The sequence below is a fragment of the Equus asinus genome, chromosome 2, assembly GCF_041296235.1.
Source record: "Equus asinus isolate D_3611 breed Donkey chromosome 2, EquAss-T2T_v2, whole genome shotgun sequence".
Classification (NCBI taxonomy): Eukaryota; Metazoa; Chordata; class Mammalia; order Perissodactyla; family Equidae; genus Equus; species Equus asinus.
In genome coordinates, this window is record NC_091791.1 from 164,932,438 (window position 1) to 164,943,865 (window position 11,428).

General features: G+C 45.5%; 1 protein-coding gene across 2 annotated transcripts; it reads right to left on the minus strand.

Moving 5' to 3' along the window:
- Positions 1-292: 292 nt before the first annotated feature.
- Positions 293-10,929, minus strand: RNASE1 (ribonuclease A family member 1, pancreatic). 2 transcript variants are annotated; one of them, XM_014844472.3, is made up of 4 exons: positions 10,756-10,929; positions 8,429-8,517; positions 1,775-1,848; positions 293-1,049 (listed from the first exon to the last, which is right to left on the minus strand). In XM_014844472.3, exons 2-4 carry the CDS (start codon positions 8,467-8,469, stop codon positions 550-552), a joined length of 615 nt encoding a protein of 204 aa, XP_014699958.1. In that variant the 5' UTR covers positions 8,470-8,517; positions 10,756-10,929; the 3' UTR covers positions 293-549. The 2 variants fall into 2 exon arrangements, with proteins under 2 accessions (XP_014699958.1, XP_014699959.1); XM_014844473.3 differs by having other exon boundaries at positions 293-1,045; positions 10,756-10,896.
- Positions 10,930-11,428: the final 499 nt, after the last annotated feature.

Genomic DNA, 11,428 nt, shown 5'->3' on the forward strand with positions numbered 1-11,428 from the left:
GCCAGAGATTTTCATAATTAAGCTTCGCCCTCTGTCAGTTCACCCAGCATGACAGTGTCCCAGACCGCAGCTCCCTTTTATCTAAAATAGCCCACACTTAAAAACTTTATATTTGTCTTCAAGGAATCTACCAGGAAAAGAATTATCTCAGGTTGCTAAAAGCCAAGAATCAGAAGAGGAGGCATTTAATGATTCCATTTGCTGCTCACCAAAGCCAACCACATTAACAGTTCTTCGCCCTGGCAGGAAAGCAATGGCGCAAACAGTACCTTGATGGGGACAGCTTCAGGAATCCAGGTGGTTGCAACTGTGTTTTATTGAAAGAAGCAGTGAAGTGGTTAACATGGGGCCCACCTCACAACCCACCCCTCACCCCCAAACTGCTACAGGGGCAAGCCTTAGGCCAGGGAAGCACATGGTGGGGTGGGGGGTGAGGTGCAGGGGGGAGAGAGAGTTGGAATTTGAATTATTTCCCCCAGGGCAAGGAAGGAAGAAGGGAGAGGCAGGTGCCACCATGATGAGGTGGTGGGGCATCTGCTGCTCCCGGCCTCAAGTGGAGACCTCCACAGAAGCGTCAAAGTGGACTGGCACATACGGGTTCCCCTCACAGGCCACGATGATGTGTCTCTCTTTCTGGCTGGTCCGGTATGCACAGTTAGGGTACTTGGAGCCGCTCGTGAGGCGGCAGTCTGTAATGTGCATGCTGGAGCTGCTCTGGTAGCAGTTGGACTGCCCGTTCTTGCAGGTTATGTTTTTCTGGAGGCAGATGGCCTGGACATCTGCCAGGGGCTCATGCACAAAGGTGTTCACGGGCTTGCACCATCCCTGTGTCATATTCCGTCGCTTCATCATTTGGTTGCAGTAAGTGGAGTTACTGCTGGAGGTGCTGCCTGAGTCCATGTGCTGCCGCTCAAACTTCATGGCGGGTGATTCCTTGCCGAGGGAAAGCTGGACACACCCCAGCACCAGCAGCACCAGGACCAGCAGTGGGAACAGGATGAGAGACTTCTCCTGAGCCATGGTGGCCTCACTACCCCTGAGGAGCCTAGCTGGGAAAGAGAGAGGAGGAAAAGCATCGCCTTATAAACAGAAGCTCCGCTCCCACCTGTAGCTTCTCACCTTATGGTCTCCCTTCCACCTTCCAGTCAGCCAGAAAGACGTCCCTCTTCCTGCGTGCTTTTCCAAGTAATGAGACACTCACATGTACTCTTCTCCAAGAAGATTTGACTCCCACTCGCTACAGAGAGGCCATCCTCCCCTCCGGGGGTGACCCCAGATGTGACCCCAAATCCTGAAAGTCCTGCCTTTGAATACTGGAGGAGTTTTTATCGCAAATACATTTGAAAAGTAAAATATGTTTGTACCCAGTGATCAAATGTGTGCTCAAAAGTGGCTCCTTAGAAGATCCTTTTGAATAAACCATTAAATAAATAAGACAAATTTTGAATTGGCCAAACTACACCCCTGAGATACCAGCAAGTAGTCAATGAGGATCACAGTTGACAGAGCCCTGTTGTCCTACAACACAAGGGAAACTCAGCCCGGTGCCTGACACTGGCATCATAAAGGGACACTATTGTATTCAAAGAGAGATGCTCGCCTCCCCCAACCTAGGCGCTGCTTCTTCTCCAGCACCGTGGGTTCTCTGCAGCTCTGCCCGCAGCTGATGTTTGCCTGGCCCAAGCTTTCTCAGTTTTAGCCTCACCCAGCTGGCTCCCTCCTCTACAACCCTCAAACAGAAGCAGCTCCTGAGACCACTTCTTAGGCTTCTTACCTGGGTCTCTAGCTTGGTCTCTGAGACAGCTGAAAGGCCAGTTTCTGCAATCACTCAATCCCTGGAATGCGGACCTTAAACAGATTACAAAGGGGTTTGGCCTCCAAGAAGAGAAGGGTGGGAGGAGCATCTGGGTCTGAGTCCAGAGGAAAACAAGGCCATTGTGAGAAAGAGATAGGGAGTCACCCAGGCCACCCTCTTTTCAGGGCAGCTGGGGAGAGTGAGTCTTTGCCCACAGGAGCCTTTCTTACCATATGAATCTCATCTGTCTGCTGGTTCACAAGTAACAGCAGAGAAAGCCACTACAGCACCCATGTGTGAACCCCAACTGAGTCCCTGTTACCTCTTTGAGGGCCATTTTCACCAAATAGCCCCTGGAGGTGTAGCAAAGTACACTTAACATGTGATCACAGGAGAGAGAGGAAAAGGGAGATCCTCTCTCTCCCCAGGAGTCCTGGAGCACCTTTGGCTGTGTTATTGCAAAATAACCAATAACCATTCTATAGATAAGAGAGATAGGTGAGTTTCACTTGAGCCAGAGGGAGGATTATAACACCAGGAAGAACTTTTCCAGAAAGGAAGAAAGTGTTCCAGAGAAGCGTGGTTTTCAGTACAGCCTAATATCTCTTCAGAACAAAGAATATACATTAAACACACCTGGGATATGTATTCATCAAAGTTTCAAAGAGATGTTCAGCTGCAAATTAGCAGATCAGCACGATCCTGAAGTTGGGGGGTGGGGAGGGACAGACAGGGACAGGAGGATGGTGCATTCTTATCTTAAGAGAGCACATTCTTTACCGTAATGGTTAAAGCAGATGTACAATGTATGTTTGATAGGCCATAAGTCAGGCTTCTTTAGTTCGAGTCCAATTAGTCTTGAACCCGAATAGTTATCCCATATCCCCAATATGTGAACATCTCTTGTCAGATGGAATTCCACATCTCTCCCCAGCACCTCTCCTAGGGGCAGAGGGCAGGGGTGTCCAGCTGTCCACAGCTGGAAGGCTTCTCAGATCTGGAGGAGGGAGAGAGTGCCCGAATAGGGAGGAGAAGAAGGAAGCCTCCACAAGACATCACCCAGTTCTGGCCACCCAGTTCAGACCACACTAGTTCTTATCTACAGTGACCACTTATCTGGTAGGTGAGAGTTGAGTAGAAGAACTAAAGATAAACCAAAACCCAAATACCTTTTGGGGAAAGATAGAGAACATCATATTTCTTATCAGCAGCATCTCCTCCTAGAAAGGGATCTGTTTTTACTGGGTGACAATTTTGATACCTCTGGAGTGAGAATCATCAAAGTATCGCCCTATGCTCTGGATTTAAGCTGTCTCAATTCAAATTCTGGTTTAGCACCTTAAGAGCTGGGCAAGTTACAGAACTTAATTTATTTCCCTGTTCCTCAGTTTCCTCATCTTGAAAATGGGGATAATAATATATACCTCTTAGATTTGTTTTTAGGAAGAAATAAGGTAAGATGTGCACAGGGCTTAGAATAGTGCTTTGAAAGCATCTATAAATGCTAGGTCTCATGATTGTTCCCCCAGGGTGGTGTTGAGATCCCGCCAAGAAGTCTGTTTCAATAACACCGGGTGATCTCTGAATTGCTCTCTACAGGGGACGGAGTCAAGGAACTGCCGGGCTTTTGCTTTACTAAAAACCTGGGCTGAAAATAGCAGGCAGTTTTGAAGCCCTGGAGAGGGAAAGAGAGGGGAAGAGGAGAGAAGAGAGGGAGCTTGGAGGGAAGAACAGAATTCTTTAAAGGGAAATTTTAACATTGTTTTGCCATGCGATATCCAAGAAATTTTTAGTAAAGTAACATTATTTGTCAATGTATATGAATTTGGGAGAAGTGGGGCTAAGGAGGACATGGTATGGCCGAGCTCTTAGTTTCATGTCCTCACAGTTCACCCACCACCCCACCCTCCATCCAGGTTTTGTTTGTCTCTTAGTCCTTAGATAGTACTCATATCATCTGGAGTGGTGTTGGGTGGGAAACTTTTCCTCTACCCACTTATGTTCTTGGTCAGGAGGCCTGCAAATTAGCTGACAAAAGACAGGTGAACAGGAGAATGGACAAAGTTTATTCATATGCATATGAAAGCACACAAAAAAAGTTGTTCCCTGAACAGCTAGGGATAAGGGTTTATATACCAACTTAATAGGGGAAAGAAGGGAGGTGGGTGTGAATAGGGGCTCTATAGAAAATAAATGGATTTTTTTAAAGAAAGATTAATGAGCTTTTAGGGGAACAAATGGGAGGTAAGATAGTTTGTGATGCTGTTTGTTTATGCAAAGGCGAGTGGTCAATATTCTTGCTGGCTGTAAAACTCCCAGGAGAGGGGATTTATGACAGCTTCACTCTCAGAAGACACTGCCTTTAGTCTTCTGCATCTGCATCTGCATGAAAAGGCTTCTTCTGCATTTACTGGGTCTCAAATGTCTTCAGTTTAAAATAACCTTCAATCGACTCTGGGGATCTGAGTAGGTCCCTACAGTGATCAATTTAGAATTTGTTCATTCATTCATTCATTCATTCAGCAGTGGGGGCACAGAGATAAATAAGTCACAGGGCCTGCCCTCAAGGTGCCTGATGGGACAGTTTGTAGTATTAGTCAGGTGAGTTCCACCAAGGTGTTGGGCATGGCTACACAAAAGTAGCCATTCTTTTGGTATCTTTCTAGTGTCAGAAGAATTTTAGGGAGTTTGTCCAAGAAGGAGATTTCAGAATCACAATTCAGATATGAATAGGCCTTCTGCAACCCGGATAAAGTTCTTCAATAGCCTCCTTCCCTCGGCATCCCTAACTATAAGAAGCCATGTTGCCTATTTGTGCATGGCAATCCAGACAAGCCCTTGGGGTTTTAATTCACTTCAAGGGAACCATCAAAAACCCATCTTTACTAGAGCCTTACCCTTGACCCAGTTGCAAAGGCATGTCCCCCTTGTCTTAGGGCAATAGCTGCCACTGTGAAACGTATTGATGCTTCTGCTGAACTAGTTCTAGGCTCCACTCTGGACTTCATGGTTCCACATGCAGTGAGATGTTACTACTGACTGAGAACACACAACACTTTTCCACCAGCCAAGTAACCCCTTAGAAGATTCTATTACTGTCTCTCTCTCAAATACCGTCAATCTTGGAAACACCTGAATCCTGCCACTCTCCTGCTCCTACCGGAAGAAGGGGAGCTTCATGGTCGTCTTATCACAGGTAGGGAAAATTCTGCATCTCACTCAGATTTATTCAAGACTCCTCTTGAGGAGCCTGACCTAATATTACTTGTTGATGGATCATACCTCAAAACTGAACTGAGGTTAACAAGTAGGACATGCTATCACTAACCTAAACTCATCAGAATGTAGTCTTCTATTTGAGGTAAATCAGCCCAGATGGCAGAACTTATTGCACTTACAAGAGCTTCTCAACTAGCCGAAGACCAGAGAGTAGATATATATACAGACAGCAGGTATGCTTTTGGAGAAGCATCTGACTTTGGGATGCTTTTGGAAATAAGCATTAAAATGGACAGCAAGTTAAGGAACTTTTAGATGCAGTCCTACTTCCTAGAGAGGTGGCTATTACAAAGAGTGAGGCCCACATTAAAAGAGATGATATGGACACCTATCTAATTCCTGGGAGGATTTTTTAATCTGCTTGCTTATAATTCTTATTATTTCCTATAGACCTTTTGTTGTCATCCACCCATAATGAGCCTTTTTCTTTTTTCTTCCTTCTTTATTATAAATGTTAGATCAAAACATACTCATTCTAAAAAGGTAAATACGTGATGTGATGGATGTTTTAATTAACTCAGTGGGGGGAATCCTTTCACAATGTATACATATATCAAATCATCATGTTGTACACTTTAAATATCTTACAATTTTATTTGTCAATTATACCTAAATAAAGCTGGAAAAAAACCCCAAAAAGAACAAACTCATTCTAATGCTATTTTTAGATTATCCCAAACAGTAGCCACTGCCCTCAATCTTACTGACTGCTAAATAAGCCACCCACCACCAGATCACCATGATAAAAACCTCTGGGCAATTCTGATAGAATTAAACGAGACCCTAGGCAATCACAGCTGATGGTGTTTCCACTTTTGCACTTGCACTTACATGGACAATTGACTCTAAATAAGCCAACCTGTGACTTTGCCAGTATCCCTCTCTCCCAGAAATAGAGCCAATTATTACAATCTATTGTTCAGACCCTAATTCTAAATTTGAATTCAACAACCTCCCTGGGGCGATGAGCTGAACTCTTGGCAGCTGGAAGAGACTAGTAGCGATCCAAATATGGAATGTAAGGCCTTGGTTCTAACTTCGTGTCACGGACAACACCTTTTTTCCTGGATCTCCCTGTGCTTCTACTGATACTTCTTCCTTTGTGGTCAGGATGCCTGATCCTGCTTGCTCAGACTAAAACCTCGTGAACCTTAGGTATGGTATTCCAAGACTTGTCTGTACACAGAGACCCTAAGCCTATAAATCACCAAGCCTGGAAATTCCAACTCAGACATGAGGGCCAAACTGAGGCCATTTTGGATTATTCAGGCACACTACTTGAGTGAATCACTGACTCAATTTTTATGTGAGTAAATCAGAGCAGTGTTCCTGTCAGTGGGAATCATACAAATAGAAAAGACTTTAAGAAACCTATCACTAACTCTGGTAGAAGTTATTAATGATACCTCCTCTGCCCTAAGTGGAATACATTGGTCTCAATTCATTAGCACAAGTAGTGATAGACAATCGTATTGCTTTAGAAGTTTTGTTGGCTAGTCATGGTGATGTCTGTGCCATTGCTAATACTTTTTGTTGTAGTTGTCAATGAAACAGGTAAGTTATAACAGGCTATATATTGCCTTAAAGAAAAAGCAATTTGGGTGTCTAAGGTCGATCCTCATTGCCTATAGAATTTGTTCTCTTAGCCTGGGTTGAGCATTTGGGCTTCCTGGTTTCAAAGCATCTCACAGGGGCTCTTCTTGTTTTAGTGATAATGGTCATTATGCTGGTCTGTTGCATTGAGTCTTAAAAGCTTCTATGCAGCCCCTGTCTTATCAGATAATCACCATGATGATACAACAGAAAAATCAAGAAGATCTTGCAATACAGTTAACCGTGAAGATAACTGAACAATTTCTGAGCAGTGAAGATCTGAAATCCTAGCTTTCCCCAAATTCGTCAACCTCTTGGAAGCGAGAGAATAAACAAAAAGAGAGACTGAGAGACTGAATGTACAAACAGACAATAGGCAGACTATATATAAAGATAAACCTGTGACCCACAATCTGTAGGAGCGGCAGGACGCACAGTAAGCCCAGGAAGCCAACCCACTGTATACAGCAAACCGTCCAGGAAGCCAAACAATAACCACTGAAGCATTTGGCCCAAAACAATTGAAACTTGATTAATAACTGAAAGCCTCCATGATTTTTGTCCCCACTTCCCCAACTTAGGACAAACCAGAGAGAGCCAAATACGTACCCCTAACCAATTACGTAGATTGTCCTGCTCCTAGTTAGCCTGCCTCCAGCTTCCCCAAGCCAACAGCCTCCAATCAGGGCACACTGGAAGGCTTCCCTTTCCTCCACCACAAAGCTTTCCCACTTCCCCGCCTTTGAGTCTCTGCCAAACACAAGTGATGGTGATTGACTTTCTTCTTTAGCAAACTCTGATGAAGTAGACTTTATTCTCATTTGAGTGATTTTGTTCATTTCCACACGATCTTCAAAAGAACAAAGAAAGGGGTATGTACAGGGTATGGATGTTTTTACACGGAAAGGTCAGAAAATCTCAAGGATGTTCTGCCATTAGTCTGGCTCAACACAGCCCCTGAAACACTCAAACACACACACACACACACACACACACGTGATCATATTCCAGAGTTTGTTGTCAAATCCAGAAACTAAGGAAGCAGAAAAAAATCAGAACAGGAAAAGATAGAAAAGTGGAGGCAGGCAAAGGGAGGTAAACAGTGATTGAAAGGGGAGGGAAGAAAGGGGAAAGGATGGAGGAAATACCCAAAAAGATATCTGAGCCAGTGCTGCCCCTGATATCCCCTGCCCTGGTTTCCTACAACCCAGATGCCCACAGAGGTGAAATAGGGTAACTGACAAGATGACATCCTTCAACTCATTTTTTCTATCCAGAAACCCTACATGTGATTCTAAACCCAAGATTTGAGATTGGTTTTTAAAGACTGATTGGGCAGTGGAAGGGACAGGGGTGGAGGTTTAGCTGAGATAATAAGCAGCACTTTTCCCACCTCTAGCTCTTCCTGCCTTGTAGAAAGCTCCAGCCTGGCCTGCAGGGTCCTCTTCCCTAACTCTGCACTTAAGCCACTCCCTGGCTAATGCTGACCTATGACAGGTCATGGCGCAGAACTGGGCAAGAGGCTACAGGGAGGGAGGCAGAGTCAGACATCTCCATCTTAAGGTCCCTCTCACTGGGGATCTTCATCTCCCCTCCCTCCCATTGGCCTCAGACACTAAAAGAGTTTGGGACACATATACTTAAGAGTTGATTCTCAAGCAATTACATGTGAGAAAGTATCCCGAGTCTGAGGGTATGTGGGGGCATGTGAGGAGGAGAGACGCAACTTCAGCAAAGATGAGCTTTGTCTTCAGGCCTCACCCTCTCCTTTCTGAGCTTCTTCCCCTTCTCATCTCTTCCATACATCTGTGCAGAATCTCCTTGCCCCTTCTCTTCTTTTGTCTTCCTCCCTAGGAATCCAAAACAATTTAGAACCCAGTTAAATTCAATATATATTTTAAGCTTTATTTCCAAATGTAGAATAAAATGTTTTATCTTCTTATTAAAGAACTTCATTTGATGAGGGTGGATATAGATGGATTTTATTTTGGAAAAGAGGGAAGCATTTCCTGGCACCCTGAAATCTCTCAGAGGAGCCTGTTGATAAGCCTGAGTGTGAAGGGGATGGTATGTGGGGAGGACATCCAGTTGCAGGCAAATGAGAAACAAGGGGATTGTGTCAAGTGAGTTCCAGAAGGTATGAGTGCAACTGACATACCCAAGCCCTTGGGATCCTGAGCTCATCCTCCTAAAGAAGTGACTGGACAGTGTCAGATTTGCTATGACTTTTTCCAAAATGCCCGCTACTCTTTCTGTCACTGAGCATGGCTCAGCTATCCAGGTCTCAAGTCTGAATTCTTGGGAGGGGTGGAGGGAGGACAAACCTGAGTGTTCAAATCAGGCTCCCAAGACCACATCACATCATGAAGCCACATCAGTGCCTGACCTGATCCTGGGCATGCACCCAGGGAAGTGCATTTTTGCCCCCTCCACAGGATGCCTGGAAATTAATCTCTGAAACCCTCCTAAATTCGAAGGCAGCCCAGGAAGATCAGTACTATACTGCATCGATGGGCTCTGGGCCCAGAGGAGCCTCCTTAGAGAAAGGCTGTGGCAAGGGCCACCCACACATCCCACGCTCTTCTCTCAAGTAGTGCACCTGCCACTCGCTCAAGTTATGCCCAGTTTTCCTGACTTCTCTTCAGGAATGAGGCTCTGAACTCTCTGGAGTTAACCCCATGGAGACAAAGGGCAATTTGGATTTCAGTATCTCTGGAGATTTTATGCTTTTATGAAGCTAAAGAGTCTCAGGAGACAAATAGTGTGGCCCCTCAAGCCTGTCACAAAGTTATGCATTTATAGGTCTCAATTGAGAAACCCCTCCCCCAGTGAAACATCGAAAAATCTTGTCCCAATTTCAGCTTACTGCCCACAGCCCAACATTTCACCTCATATGACAAATCAACTACAAAAGGGCAAAACGCTTTTAAGGATGTGCAGGTTATTATTCCTGTTGATTTTTCCCATTTTATAAGATTTCTCTTTCTACTCATTACAAATCCATATATCCAACAGCATAAACTGGGAAAGAAAGGGGTTCTAACAGCTGAGCCCTTGTTTTAGGCCAACCAGGCACAGGTTTCACTTTCTCAGAGGGTGGATCTGACTTGCCTGTGAGCCCACCAGGTGTAGTCAATAGCCTGGTCTCCAGAACACACAGAGATGGGCCCTATCTCCCGCCTCCACCTCCCAGCCTCCCAACACTATCATTGTTTTCCTCAGCCCCAAGGACACAGCACAATCTCCATATGTCCTTTCCCACTCCCAAGTACCAGCCCTGGGTCTTAAATGGAGGTCAGATATTGCCCAGGTGTCTGAAGAAAAATGGAGACTTGAGTGTCTGTGATTCCTGATTAGAGAAGACCTAGTTCCCCGTTAACCTGTGTTGTTCAGTGGTCTCTTGGTTTCATCCATTTTAGGGGAGTCTGCCCTTCCCTTGCTTTCCCTCTAGAGCAAGCATCAGTGCCCCCATCCCTTACCTAAGGGATAGCCCACTTGTGCCAGCTCTTCTGATAGTTTATTACAAAGGCGTTAATTATTGACCAGGACTCCTGTGTGAAAGACAACAGCTCATAAGAGAAGAAGGCAGGGCACATGAGGGATCTGGGAGCCTGGAATCTGCAGTCTCCACCAGAGTCACAGACTTTGAGAAGCACGCAGCAATTAAATCATAGACTTTGTTTACAGCCCAAGTGCTGAGAATTCTCCCCAACGGAAGCAGCCCCTAGAGTTGTGATACAAACCAGACCTTGATAAGAGGTCTAGTAGAGGTGAGGTCGGGGTTATTAGGAAACAATAGGAAGAAAGGGATGGAATGGGGGGAATCAGGGAAGGTCTCAGAGCAAAGATGACCTTGGGGAGGACTTTCAAGGATAAATAGATTTTTTTTTTCATTAGAGGGGGGGAAGGAAAATTCAGAAAGAAAGAGAAGTAGACACATGGCAGAGCACTGTGTATTTAGAAAATGGCAAGTTCCTCCGTGTAGCTGGGAGGAGGTAGGGGATGGCACAGAAAAAAATTTAGGCCAGAGTAGAAGTATCTTGAAGGCCATGCAAAAGACTCATTATGTAAAATATATAGACAATTACCTTGAACTCAAGGAACAGAAAGACACAAGCAATGGAAGAGACCTTCCTCCAGGCCTCCCATTATACGCGTGAGGAGATTGAGGGCCAGAGCAGACCCAAAGTCAGACAGCACCTTAGCAGCAGAAGCAGAAATCATCCTCATGTCCCTGACTTCCAGCACAGCATTCTCAGTACACTATGCTTCCTGATGTGTCATGGGTGGGGAACCTACCCCTGGGACATGCACCCAAAGGGCAGCAATCTCTCATTGTGAAATGTGAAATCCTCCTTGTGTTTCTCATTGGGAAATCTCTCACTGTGATTTCTTCTTCTAGCTCTTGATTTCCCCCAGAATTCTCCCACGGCTCTTGCAGCTGTGAAGCGTGGTAAGAGAAGGCAGAGATGGCTCTCCTGCTGACCCCATCTGTGGAGTTAGGTGTTGGGGGCACACACTGAGGTACAATCAGGGGCACTTCCATTGAAGCAGCTGGAGTGAGGGGAGAGAAGGCAGGGAGGGGATGAGTGGGTCAGGCTCCCAGCTCTCCGGTCCCTGTTGATTCCACTGGGGACCCTGGGGGAAGGAGAGCCTATTTAGGAAGAAGAGGTCCCCTGGAGAACAGCTACTCCAAGCAGTCCCTCTCTTTAAGAGGCTTCACATGCTGGCTCTGTCAAGGAAGCAAGGTCTTGAGAAAAG